We start from the raw sequence: 14538 nt of genomic DNA, 5'->3' as shown, positions 1-14538 counted from the left end.
TTTGTAATCAACGTTTAAAACTTGAGTTTGCAGGAAAGAAGAAGTTACAAGTAAACTGACACAACAGCTAATATGCATGGGAACCTTGTGCCAAAGGAAATTTATATGACTGATTTCAGGCCTCGAAATGTAACATCCATACATACCCCTTTCTGCTTTATGAGTTACGGTAACAGGTGTAAAAAAACATACCAGAAAGCTAACTTTGACCTAAATTTAAACTCCCATGTTACTAAGAGCTATATTTAGTGGTTATAGAATATCAGCAGGGTTAACAGATGAAAAGTACTGCCCCCTGGCGATGTTCAAAGTTAAAGCTAACAAATATAAGATTTGTTTTGCATTAAGTAATTGGCAATTACCCATTTTAGATCAGGAGGCCTTTGTGTCAGGGACATATCTTTGTCCATCGCTGTGAAAATCCCCCCCAAGTTTGGCAAAGTTATAAGCCTTTGAAATAACTACAGTTCACACATGATCAGACTTAATAGGGTTGACAGAGAAAATCTCCTAAGGTTCCATCCACACTGGCATGCTTCAGCTCACGGCTGGGCAGGATTTTCCCTGCAATGGCAGCTCTGAGCTGCTGTGGCCTGGGCCAGGGCTGGGTCCTGAGAACAGGGGGACAGCATTTCCTCTACTTTTTGTGCCCCCTAGCTGATGCCCAGGAAGGAGAGAGGAAGCTGTCTGATTCAAATGCAAAGGGGAGAAGAGATAGGGTTTTTTTGGAGGGAGGAGGGAAGAGAAGGGAAAAGGAAAGGGGGGGTAGGACTGGTTGGGCATTAGACTGGGACCTGGGTAGGGGGAGACTGGGACTGGGTGGGAACTACTAGGGTGAGGGGAGACATCTGAGGAGGAGCCAGGATACAGGCGAAGAACTGATAACTGGATGGGCAAAGAGAATAGGAAACCTGATTTGACTAGGAGCCCAGGGATCGAAACAGAGACTATGATCCGATGGAGAATGGGAAATGAGAAAGGGGCAAGAGGAAAGATGGGATGACACTGAGACAAGAAGCCTAAGGAGCCCAAAGTGAAATGGCTTGGTGAAGAGAATGGCAATAAGACAGGTTGGAAGGGACAGGGCAGAAGACTCTGCCTAGTACAGCACATTCCCCTTCAGAGCCTCGAATGGAACCTAAAATTTCCTGAGTCTCACCATTCCTTTGTCAGCAAACATCTGTGAAAAGTCCTCTGGCAAAGGCTCTCTCGCATTACCATCTAATACTAGTCTATCCAAGGATAATAGCCTATTAATGCTCTTTAGGGTGACCAGATGTCCCGTTTTTATAGGGACAGTCCCGATTTTTGGGTCTTTTTCTTATACAGGCTCCTATTACCCCCCATCCCCATCCCCATTTTTCACACTTGCTGTCTGGTCACCCTAGTGCTCTTAGTTGCTCTACCAGCTCAAGTGGCAGAGGTCTGTATGTTGGTTCTAAAGGATCCACCCTGCCACGTGACAAAATAGTTTTTGTCAGTTGGCTTTTTAGAAAGCCTAGGAAACTGCACACACACACAAAAATTATGTTAAGAATGTTAAGGCTGCAAAGTCAAACACTCAAATGTTAGGAAATGCCAGAATTTAGGTTGCCTGTGCAACCTCAGTTTCGCCCTCTTGTGCACTTGCATTAGGATATAGTCTTTCATTATATGATCACATACTACTTTTTCCTCCACAGGACCTCTGCCTCATTCAGTGCACAGGACAGACGTGCTTTGGGGATAAACCAGGGTTGAGGCTGCTGTCTGTGAGACTCCTGCTTCATTTGTTACAGAAATTGGAAGGTGTATAGTGAATGAGGCAGGGGACTGAAGGAAGAAAAAGGACAGTTTCATACTTAAGACAGTTTAATGCTGCCCTGGAGAAATGGATTCTATCCTTGCCCTTGGCACAGAGTTCCTACATGATGCTAGGCATGTCACAAACTTTTCACTAATTATATGTTCTTCATTTTCTGAGTGTCTGACTTGAGACGCTGGGGTCTAATTAGCAGAAACACTGGGCTCTTGCAGCTGCAACTGAAGTCTATGGAAGCCATGCCTAAATATATAAAGTGCTTTACAACCCTAAGTACTCTTGAAGTATCTCAAATTGGGCACCCAACATTAGTGGATACTTCTGACCATAACCTCTGTGCCTCAAAGCTCCATCTGTAATACGAGGATAATACCATCCTCTCACCTCATAGGGGTATTGTGAAGATTAATTAGTATTTGTGAAGCACTCGGATATTAGCAATGAGAACCATAGAAAAGCCCATGAGGAAATTAATAATACTGCCTTTAGAACAGGGTTTGAATAATGGGACTAAATAAATTCTGGGGCCACACACTGAACTATGCAAGTAACACAAAATACCAAATAGCTGCTCATTGAGCACCATCCATTCTGTGTACTGAATGAGGCAGGGGACTTGTGGAAAAATATAATATGGGCTCATGTAATTAAAGATTTATCACAGTGCATATCCACAACAGGGCCAAATTAAGGTTCCAAACCTTAATTCTGCCATTTCCTAATTTATGAGTGTTGGATTTTGCAACCTTAATAATGTTCTTTAACCTAGTTTTTGCGTGTGTAATTATCTCTCTCTCTCTCTCTCACCCCCCCTTCCCCCATGGACCCCGTCCAGGAGACTGTATGCCAATTTGAAGCCTAAACTGAATTTTAATCATGGCTACTACAGGAGGCAGCAGAGCTCTTCCCCTCAGGAGCTGACACAAAATTTTGGGAAAAGAGGGGAAAGCAGATAGCAGACTGACCCGTTTTTCACAGGGAGGGAGGGCAACAGCAGAGCTGCTATGCTTTTTCTGCTAACTCCTCCCCTACTTGTGAAAAATGGGTCAGTCTGCTATCTGCTTTCCTGTCCTCCCATCTTCTTTGCTCCAACATTAAGCCTGGGAAGGAGAAGAGATGATGGAACCTTAAAAATGTTTGCAATGCTGTTGTAGGTATTGTGCACACACTGGAAGTGGGCAGGGGAGTTAACCCCCCTGAATCTTTTATTTAAAATCTTTTTTTGTGTCTGATAATTTTTTTAATTAACACTAATGCATGTGCAGGAGAGAAAGGGAAAAGGAACAGGACAGGTAAAGTGATGAGCAAGAGTGTGGGATTAACTTTCTCCCTTAAAAAAAAAAAAAGACAGCTAAAATAGAAACACTCCTAATATTGCTCCAGTTCTTGTAGTTACCACAGGGTTGTTATGTGATCACAAATGGAAGGGGAGGTAATCCATAAGACAATTTTATGGAATTTATTAGGGATTCAGGACAGATTTGTGTGTGGATAATTACAAAATTTCATCTCTTTCATTTTTTGTAGGTCTATGCCATGATTATTTTCTTGCAATCCTTGCACTCTCCCAAGTTCTAAATAAAATTTCAGGAATTATTGTTAGCAGTTCAGAAAGTTCAAAGAACCCATATCACCCCATTATAAGTATCATCTTACCTAGCCAATTTAAATAGACTCAAACTTTAAGGTCCATATATTCTTATTCTACAAATATTATAATAATATATTTTGGGGTTCAGAAATCCTGGAACATTGAGAAATATAAATATACCACAAAAATACTCTTCCTGAGCCCATTTATAAAGATGGGTAAAGTTTGGAGACTGAACCAAATGACATGCAATTATACAAAGACAGATAATGGGATAAAAATTGAATTCTGTAGTGTAGATGGTCCATTTACTGTTCAGTATATTTCTGTTAATTGGGTCTTTGGTTTGTTTATTTTTTTTAAACCGTCTGGATGATCATGTTAAGAAGGATAAAAATATAAAGATAGAAGAACTCACCAATATCATTAGCTAGGGAAGAAGGATCAGATGCCCCAAGGGTTGCCTCAAACTCCTCCTGAAGACGATAAGCTCTTTGAAGCAGGGATTCAAGCTTATGAATGAATTCAGCACTAATGATATCCTGCAAGCAGAATTAAATTATACTGTACTCAACAGAAAATCATGTTTCTTTCTAAACTACTTCTTTTTAAAACACTAAAAATATTAAGCCTTCAAAGAGTTCACAGTACCCCATTAACTATGCAGTAAAAAAGTTCAGACATTGTCAAAGAGCTCAGGCATCTAAAATACTTGCCCTACTGGGTACAGATGCACCTTATTAGGTATAAGTAAAATAAAACCAGCATTTAAAACCAGCATTAAAAAAAAATCTTTGTAAGCTGAATGAAATTATCATTCCTGATATTTACTGCACTAGTGATGATGAACACTTCTTTGTTTCGGTCTTCACCGAGAAGTCTGAAGGAATGCCTAACATAGTGAATGCTAATGGGAAGGGGGTAGGTTTAGCAGATAAAATAAAAAAAGAACAAGTTAAAAATCACTTAGAAAAGTTAGATGCCTGCAAGTCACCAGGGCCTGATGAAATGCATCCTAGAATACTCAAGGAGCTAATAGAGGAGGTATCTGAGCCTCTAGCTATTATCTTTGGAAAATCATGGGAGACGAGAGAGATTCCAGAAGACTGGAAAAGGGCAAATATAGTGCCCATCTATAAAAAGGGAAATAAAAACAACCCAGGAAACTACAGACCAGTTAGTTTAACTTCTGTGCCAGGGAAGATAATGGAGCAAGTAATTAAGGAAATCATCTGCAAACACTTGGAAGGTGGTAAGGTGATAGGGAACAGCCAGCATGGATTTGTAAAGAACAAATCATGTCAAACCAATCTGATAGCTTTCTTTGATAGGATAACGAGCCTTGTGGATAAGGGTGAAGCTGTGGATGTGGTATACCTAGACTTTAGTAAGGCATTTGATACGGTCTCGCATGATATTCTTATCGATAAACTAGGCAAATACAATTTAGATGGGGCTACTATAAAGTGGGTGCATAACTGGCTGGATAACCGTACTCAGAGAGTTGTTATTAATGGTTCCCAATCCTGCTGGAAAGGCATAACGAGTGGGGTTCCGCAGGGGTCTGTTCTGGGACCGGCTCTGTTCAACATCTTCATTAACGACTTAGATATTGGCATAGAAAGTACGCTTATTAAGTTTGCGGATGATACCAAACTGGGAGGGATTGCAACTGCTTTGGAGGACAGGGTCATAATTCAAAATGATCTGGACAAATTGGAGAAATGGTCTGAGTTAAACAGGATGAAGTTTAACAAAGACAAATGCAAAGTGCTCCACTTAGGAAGAAAAAATCAGTTTCACACATACAGAATGGGAAGAGACTGTCTAGGAAGAAGTACGGCAGAAAGGGATCTAGGGGTTATAGTGGACCACAAGCTAAATATGAGTCAACAGTGTGATGCTGTTGCAAAAAAAAGCAAACATGATTCTGGGATGTATTAACAGGTGTGTTGTGAGCAAGACACGAGAAGTCATTCTTCCGCTCTACTCTGCTCTGGTTAGGCCTCAGCTGGAGTATTGTGTCCAGTTCTGGGCACCGCATTTCAAAAAAGATGTGGAGAAATTGGAAAGGGTCCAGAGAAGAGCAACAAGAATGATTAAAGGTCTTGAGAACATGACCTATGAAGGAAGGCTGAAAGAATTGGGTTTTTTTAGTTTGGAAAAGAGAAGACAGAGGGGACATGATAGCAGTTTTCAGGTATTTAAAAGGGTGTCATAAGGAGGAGGGAGAAAACTTGTTCACCTTAGCCTTTAAGGATAGAACAAGAAGCAATGGGTTTAAACTGCAGCAAGGGAGGTCTAGGTTGGACATTAGGAAAAAGTTCCTAACTGTCAGGGTGGTTAAACACTGGAATAAATTGCCTAGGGAGGTTGTGGAATCTCCATCTCTGGAGATATTTAAGAGTAGGTTAGATAAATGTCTATCAGGGATGGTCTAGACAGTATTTGGTCCTGCCATGCGGGCAGGGGACTGGACTCGATGACCTCTCGAGGTCCCTTCCAGTCCTAGAATCTATGAATCTATGAAAAACACCATGGTGATTGAGATTACTTTACTATCAGGCATTTTAGGATAGAGTTTTATGGGCAAGGGGAACAAAGTTTAATTGTATTACATTGTGCATGTTCACCAATTAGTTCTCCCTCCCAGGAGCCATTTGTACTGAGCCCCTATCCCATCTCACAGAGTTTTCCTTTACGCTTAGGGAGGAAATGACCAATGGGTGTGCTGCAGAGAACTGGTTCAGGGAATGCTGATACACCTCTGATTGTGTGGTGGTTTGATAATGTCTTCCAGGAGGAATGCTAATGGAGCAACAATTGTCTGTATGGCTAAAAACAGGCTAATGCTGGGGCAAAAGGGTGAGGTGGAGGAAAAAAGAGAAAAAGTCCCCCAACTGCAGATATTCAGAAGAAGTTTCAGCAGCTGCAGTAGAAGCTGAGCTCTGTTACTCAAATATTTTCAGACATTTGGCTATGCTACAACTATATACTGTAGTGTATATAATACTCACTTCTACACTCTCTTCTGCAATGGCATCTCCTGCTCCTAGTTTGATGGAACTACAATTTGCTTCATCTTCAGCCTGTCTGCTACGGAAAGTCAGTGCCTGCTCCCATCGACGTAGTGCCTCTTCAAAAAGCTCCATACCTACAGGAGATCATGAACACTTCCATTACATCAACAGAAATCCTCTGCAATCCTCCGGACATTTCACTGTCCACAACTAACCACACGCAAAAAATAAGATTAATGATAGTACACGTGGAAATGTTGTTTTAAGGAAATAATGTTGGAATTGCTAATAATTTAATTAAGTTCATTACAAGAGGTAATTTATGATTAAAACAAAGCACATAGGAGTTCAGTAAGAATCTCTCTCCTACTTAGTTACAGAATTTTATATTAACTACCAATCTGTTAATGTAACAAACATATATTGTCTACTTCATCTTTTAAAAAAATGCATGTCATATCTGGGAAAGATTTCCCTTTCTAAATTAATTAAAATTAAAATGCTGGGTGAAAATTTTTGGCTGAACTTTTTTCAGCCAAAAAAAATAAAAATACAGATTTTTTTGATGCTGAAACATTTCATGAATGTACGTTGTTTTTGCCAAACTACGTCAACAACAACAACATTCTAAACGTTGAAAAGCAAAGTTTTAATTTTTCATTTCAAAACTACTTTTTGGTTTGAAATTTCTTTCAATGTTATCAAAAGTTAGTCGAAAACCTTTACAAATTGTCAAAAATTGGAACATTTCATATCATTACATTCAACCCAAAACAAAATCTCTTGACTTTTTGATTTGTCAAATAATTTTGTTTTCAGTTCGACCCAAAACCATTTATTTATTAAGATTTTTTCAGAATTGCCAGTGGACCAAACAAACGTTATTCACACAGCTCTAATTAAAAATCTCAGTGCCTATCTTAATTCCAATTAATTAGTTTCTATAAACCTAATTTATTGGCTTTCGGTAAAATAAGAATTCATGGAGATCTGTCTATAGGAGGTACTTTGTCTAGCATAAGTAAAAAAAACCAAGCTTTTAGGAGGCCTTGGAAGCATATCATGAAAATATTGTGAAGGAGTCACTGGTAATCTGTTCAAATTTTAAAGCATCTGAAAGTGGCTAGCAAAAACACAGTACTGCAACATACCACATATTATTATAACCTACCCATCAAGTATAAGTTTTCAGGTGTGGTCACTGGAATATTTACAAGTTTAATATCTTCATCTGCTTTGTCCCAGGAACTGGAATTGGCACAAGCACAACTGTGAGAGGAGGTGACACTTTGGACCTAAAAAAGTGAGGTGCTTTGTTAAACAAAGGGTACTTTAATAATAATTATTTCCTGGTGCAGTGCACTAAATAGCCCTTATTATAACTAGTTACTGTAACAGATTACATTTCAAAAAGTATAACAAAGTATTGGCTCTTTTCAGGCCAAGAGTAACGTTAATTGCTTTTCATGACACCACAATCAAGTATTAAAAATGATATAATAGAAGTGTTAATACTCAGTCTCACTAGGAAATTCAAATGCACGACAAAAATTAATCAGTAATAATCCATTACTACAACAAGAATATAATCAGCAATCTGTAATGGTTAGTTTTCAAAACTAAGTTTGACTGATTGTAAAACCATATGAAAAACAAGTTTAAAAAAATAAATCTTGATCTCTAGCCTTGTGTTTTATTGGATATTTTACAGGTTCACTAGGCACTACTGCTATACAGTGAAAAAAATTCCACTCTGATCTTTCTTTACCACCTAGAATAAATGTGATCTCCAGGTACACTTGTTCTAGGGCATGGAATCTTGAGCGGTGCTGGAGGAAGGGGCAAGGCAGATCTATTTTTTGAAGCTTCATGCAGGGATTTGTCACTCTTCTTGAGGGGCCTCTTGCCTTTGTCTTGCTTGTATTTCTGCTTCTGGAGTTCCTGTACTTGGAGGAGGACTCCAAACCACTAGTACTAGATAAGAGTGCCACCTGATGGCTCCAGATAGGTGGAAGGGTAGCGGGAGGGAGCTGGATCCAAACAGGGCCTCGTGGAGAGCTCCATAAATTGTCCCTGGATCCTGAATTCATGAGATTGCCTGGTACACAAAGGGAAAGTGCAGCAGATGCTGCACTTCGAGGGGACATGAACTTCCCTGAAGGCAATACAGGCAGCTCTCTCATGGGTTGCTCACAGCAAGGACCCAGGGGTAGGCCAGGCAAGGCTTAATGCCTGGATCTTTGGTCATAATAGATGCCCAAAATCATGGGGGAAACAAAGGACGGGGAATTCCCACCCCCGATTCCCAGCTGACTAACACTAAAAACTAATTACAATATTTACGGATTCAAACAACAGAATGCTGAAGAATAGAAAACGGACACAGGAGTTTCCATCCCAATGAATCCCAGATCCCAAGCAGCAGAAAAGGAATTGGAGAGGTGGTCAGTCTGCACGACCCTTTATGACAGTGCTATTAAAGAATTTCTGGTCCCAGGGGCATCCACACCCACAGCGAATACCCATAGAGATCAGCACTCAAAGAAGAACAAGTCCTCTTCCCACTGCTCCGAGCTACCCAACACCAGGTTTGTATGACCTCCTCTGAGCTGTGCTAGCACAAAAAAGTAAAAGACATGTCCAGAGGGAGATATACACAGTAAACAGAGGATTTATGAGAGCTCCTCCTCCACCTTCAAAGCTGTTCTCATGTGGAACTTAGCTTGCTCCTATGTAGAAGATAAGCTAACCTTCACCACGCCTGGGTCTTTCTACTGTGCACCCAGCATCTCTAGCCTTCTGAGGCTGTGCAGCCCATACGGCCAGACATTTTCAGCTCAAGAGAATCACTGTGTGCATTCACGATAGGCAGTGAAAATTAAAGTTCAGCAGTTTATTCAGTTTACTGTATAACAGATCCTGAAGATCAGCTAATACTCACCGAGGCCAAACTTTGTACTGAACCAGAATATTTACTGAAAAGTCCTCCATTTGCATAAACACAAGACTGAGATCCTTTTTCTTTGGCTGAACTCAAAGAAAGAGTCAAGTTTTGTCTGCTACTGGAACAACTGGAACCTAATAAACAGAGAGACTAATTTTAAAAGCTTCTGCAACCAGAAACATTTCTTATATCAGCAGGTGTTCAGCTCTGAATTTTATCTAATTATTCACTATGTCTCATGAGAACTTGAACCATTAATCTTATCTTCCGAATTTGATGTTTACATATAAAAGTATCAAAATACCTGCAAGAATGAGCACAATATTAAAACTATTTGCTCTTAAAAGATATCAAAAATACTTCTATCAATATTCAAGATATATCTTCAGAACTGTTGGAAACTTAGCAGTAACTATTAGCTCTCAAAAAGCTTTTGATTAAAAGAGATTTTATTTGCAGAGATTATAATTAAAACATTAGCTTTCAGAGCAATGCCTGCCTGACTTATTATAGTGTTCTAATTTTTGTTGTTACTCTTGTCTATTTTGTTATTTTCTTTAAATACATTAGAATTACACAAAGTTTCCTTATTTCCAAAATTAAAGAAAAATCTGTCTTGAGTTTGATTACATAGTATTTAAAGGTTTATTTAAGAGAAGAAAAAAGGCTTCTTTGGTTCTCTCATGTACCTTTTTCTGATGCAGCTGTTTTAGTACATTCTAATACAAGATGGCCTGGCTCCCATGGTGACACTTTTGTGTTTTTCTTTCCACGTTTTCTTTTAAAATGATGGGCCAGAAAAATTACAGAAACTGCACTTACTGCTGTTACTAAAAACAGCTTCTTCAACCCAGGGGAAAGTTTTACCTGAAATGAAATCATGAGTATGTCATCATTGCAGAGTTAACACATGCTCTGATTCAGGCCTGGCCCCTAATTCCTTCTCCTGTCCACACACAAAACCCTTTAATCTGAGAACGGTGGCGCTTTCAACCAAAGCTACCTGGAGGTAACCCACCCGCTTTGCAATGAAGACAGTCTAAATCACTTGTGTGCTGACAGTCCTTCAATGCCTTCCCACAATTCTCCCTGCATGCCCAGGATAGTCAAGGTCCTCCACAATTCACTGGGAAAGAATCAGAGCAGCTCAGCTTACTGCTGCACAACGAATTATGGGATATGCCCCAGATGACTTAATGACACACATGGGTGAGTTACTCCTGGGGGAATTCTGCGTCCCTGCGCATGCGCAGAATTCATGCCCCCCCGCAGATTTACTTGCTTCCTCCAGAAAAATGACTTCTGACACGGAAGCAAAGGGAAGGCAGAAGAGTGGCCACGCGCCCCTCTCCGGCAGCGCAGGCAGGTTGGTTTGGGCACCCAGTAGAGACATAAATCATTGTTGGCAGGGGGTGTCACTGTCCCTCTCGCTCTCTATTGCGGCACACTTGGCATGGAGGAGCAGGGCTTCAGCGTGTTTCTGAGGAGGTAGGTGTGGGGCAGGCTCTGTCCCCTCAGTCAGAGCAGAATGTAGCAGCCTGCCTGCTTAGTGAATTGTTCCCATTGTCTTTGTGAATTCCCCCAGGAGTATAAAACAGGGGTAAAAGTTGTAAGGCTCCTTTACATTGCCAGTCTGGTGTAAAAAGGACCGTATGGTTTTATAAATGCTTATGGTGTTTCAGTGATTAGAACTGGTCTAAATTTTTGGACTGAAAAAATGTGCTCCATTAACTGTTTGCTACTGACCCTCTGAAGATGGTCAATAGCCAATATAAATTGTGAGTTTGATTTCCCCAGCCCTCACTTGCCTACGATGTAACACTGAGCATATGGTTGCATATATTTGTGACTAATAACTAGAAATAAAGGGTCAAACCTAGCTACATTACTATTAGGCAAGGGGGGGCTGGGGATTTCCTCCAATGCTCCCCACTCTCATTCTCCATCCATTGTATTGTAGTTTAAATAAATTACTGAAATAATTGAAACCAGAGAGATTATATTCTGTTATTTTGACAAATAAAATAGGCAGAATTTTTAATTTTTTGGTGCAGAATTCCCCAGGAGTAGTGAGTGCAGCACCAGCGAAGACACAGTAACTCAGTTATGGCTTTGCAGTGTGGCTTCTGACACCAGAGGTAGGCAATCCTGGGTGCCAGCCACCTGAGTGAAATCTTCACTAAAGATATACCCCAAGAGTTGGGATCTTTTTAAAGCATTATTACAATTTTACTGGCTACCTAAGGAATTGACACTGAAACATTTTTAAATTTCAGTGACTGTCAAAGATACCATAGCTACTTTCCAAATTATTTACCTAACAGCTTTAAAAACAAACAAACAAAAAAACCATGGAGGAACAGCAAAGTCCTCACTGGACTAATGTTTTTTGGATCTGCATCCCTCCTCTTTCCACAATTTAAGAAACGTAATTTATTCCTTTTTTTAGTTTGAAACACATGTATTTGGCTATCAGAGTGATATTTTACGTCTACATTTTTGTCTGGATATAGGCCACTTCCATTTGAAATTTTAACATTAAATTTTAAAGAAAACCCGACATTATAAATGCACAATAAAGCACAACTCTGCTCTGGCAGAGAAATAAACTAGGTGATTAAATATAATAGCCTTAGACAGCATCTAAGTCTCTAACTTCTATGAATTTCTTCCATGAATCCCTCTCTATATAATGTGATAAACAGTAATGTTCAGATACCAATGAGAAGCAGTCTAAATATGCAACAACTGGAATTAAAAATATTAACAAAACTGAAAATCTGAAGTGGCAAACAGTTCAGGAAAGTAAAGAAAAAAATTATTTAAATGGAAAATAAGGGGCCAGATCATAAGTAGTGGATTTATGCTGTTTTGGTGGTAGAGAGCAGAACACAGAAACCCAGCACTTTGGGGCTCCCACAGAGGGTGGGCATAGTGGTTTTACAGCATGCCCCTCCCTCAGAATAGGGGCATGGTTGGAGCATCTCAGCCATCTGGCAATCCTCAGCTGTAGATTGCTTGGAGCTATAATTAGCCAGGTGTAATTTAAAGAAGCCCTAAAGTTGCAAATTACACTGCAGGCAAGGCCAGCCTTTAGCCAATCCCAGGGTAAGACAACTGGAAAGTGGTCTAGAGCCACCTCTGCCCCCTCATCCCCACCCTCACAGTGTATCTTGGCCAGAGCTGTAGATCTAGTTTCTAGTCCAAGATTGAAAACACAAGTTTATATAAATACTAGGGCTGTTGATTAGTTGCAGTTAAGTCACGATTAAAAAAATTAATCACAATTGCAGTTTTAATCGCGCTGTTAAACAACAGAATACCAATAGAAATTTATTAGATATTTTGGATGTTTTTCTACATTTTCAAATGTATTGATTTCAATTACAACACAGAATACAAAAGTGTACAGTACTCACTTGCTATTTTTATTACAAATATCTGCAATGTAAAAATGATAAAAGAAATAGTATTTTTCAATTCACTTCATACAAGTACCATAGTGCAATCTCTTTGTCATGAAAGCGCAACTTCAAATGTAGTTTTTTGTTGTTGTTACATAACTGCACTCAAAAACAAAACAATGTAAAACTTTAGAGCCTGCAAGTCCACTCAGTCCTACTTCTTGTTCAGCCAATCACTCAGACAGACAAGTTTGTTTACATTTATGGGAGATAATGCTGCCCGCTTATTTATAATGTCACTTGAAAGTGAGACCAGATGTTCGCATGGCACTTTTGTAGCCGGCATTGCAAGGTATTTACACACCAGATATGCTAAATATTCATATGCCCCTTCATGTATGTCTCCTGGTCTATGGTTTTACCCGCATTCTGACATATATTTCATGTTATAGCAGTCTCGGATGATAACCCAGCACATGTTGCTCGTTTTAAGAACATTTTCACTGCTAATTTGACAAAATGCAAAGAAGGTACCACTGTGAGATTTCTAAAGCTAGCTACAGTACTCAACCCAAGATTTAAGAATCTGAAGTGCCTTCCAAAATCTGATCAGGATGGGGTGTGGTGCATGCTTTCAGAAGTCCCTTCTGCTGGTGGCATCTGACTTATGTATGATGAAAATGAACAAGTGTTGATCTGCGCTGCTTTGGATCGTTATTGAGCAGAACACATCAGCAGCATGGACGCATGTCCTCTGCAATGGTGGTTGAAGAATGAAGGGACATCTGAATCTTTAGAGCATCTGGCACGTAAATATCTTGCAACGCTGGCTACAACAGTACCATGCAAATACTTGTTCTCACTTTCAGGTGACATTGTAAATAAGAAGCAGGCAGCATTATCTCCTGCAAATGTAAACAATCTTGTTTGTCTGAGCGATGGGCTGAACAAGCAGTAGGACTGAGGGAATTGTAGGCTCTAAAGTTTTACATTGTTTTATTTTTGAATGCAGTTATTTTTTGTACATAATTCTACATTTGTAAGTTCAACTTTCATGAGAAGGAGATTGCACTATAGTACTTGTATTAGGTGAATTGAAAAATACTCTTATTTGTACAGTGCAAATATTTATAAAAAATATAAAGTGAGCACTGTACACTTTGTATTCTGTGTTGTAATTGAAATCAATGTATTTGAAAATGTGTAAAACATCCAAAAATATTTATATAAATAGAATACTATTATTTAACAGTGCGATTAATCATGATTAGTTTTTCAATCGCTTGACAGCCCTAATAAATACTGTTGTCAGAACTAATCCAAAGAGAAAAGCATTAAAAACCCATCAGCACTGCAAAACAAGATTACAGTGAGCAAATATCAACAGAATATATAAGAATACACACAGGTATTTAAATCAAAATCTAGTTGCAATTATTTATAATAATGAATTACATATGATTCAGGTTTAAAACAAATTAATTAGATATTCTCAGATTTATTTTTCATGCAATTGTGCATGCATATATGATGGCAAACAATTGAACAGACATAAAGGAGAGCCTTAGGATATAAAATTAATCCCAGAGTTGGACACAATATTTATAGAGTGCATTAGCTTGGTTACAACATTGCAGCAACACAGGGTGAGATCAGCGAACTCAGTGAGTTGAGATCTGAGCTGATTTTACAGGAGAAAGAATGAGTGTATTTCAGCAGTGACTATTCTCATTATTTATAGTAAAACAAGAAAAATACCGGGTAATCTTATTTTGGGT

At 39.2% G+C, this 14538-nt stretch overlaps 1 protein-coding gene across 1 annotated transcript in view; it reads right to left on the bottom strand.

Moving 5' to 3' along the window:
* The window catches only part of MIGA1 (mitoguardin 1), a 56399-nt gene that overhangs the window by 36829 nt on the left and 5032 nt on the right, over nt 1–14538 (bottom strand). The window contains exons 3-7 of the mRNA XM_065409290.1: nt 10046–10223; nt 9354–9490; nt 7584–7707; nt 6410–6546; nt 3811–3934 (exon numbers count right to left, since the gene is read on the bottom strand). Of these exons, the coding sequence (XP_065265362.1) occupies nt 3811–3934; nt 6410–6546; nt 7584–7707; nt 9354–9490; nt 10046–10223 (700 nt within the window). The remainder of the gene's footprint in view (nt 1–3810; nt 3935–6409; nt 6547–7583; nt 7708–9353; nt 9491–10045; nt 10224–14538) is intronic.

The sequence above is a fragment of the Emys orbicularis genome, chromosome 8 (assembly GCF_028017835.1).
Source record: "Emys orbicularis isolate rEmyOrb1 chromosome 8, rEmyOrb1.hap1, whole genome shotgun sequence".
Taxonomy (NCBI): Eukaryota; Metazoa; Chordata; order Testudines; family Emydidae; genus Emys; species Emys orbicularis.
The sequence above is the reverse complement of the archived record's forward strand: the minus strand, read 5'-3'. Positions and strand labels throughout refer to the sequence as shown.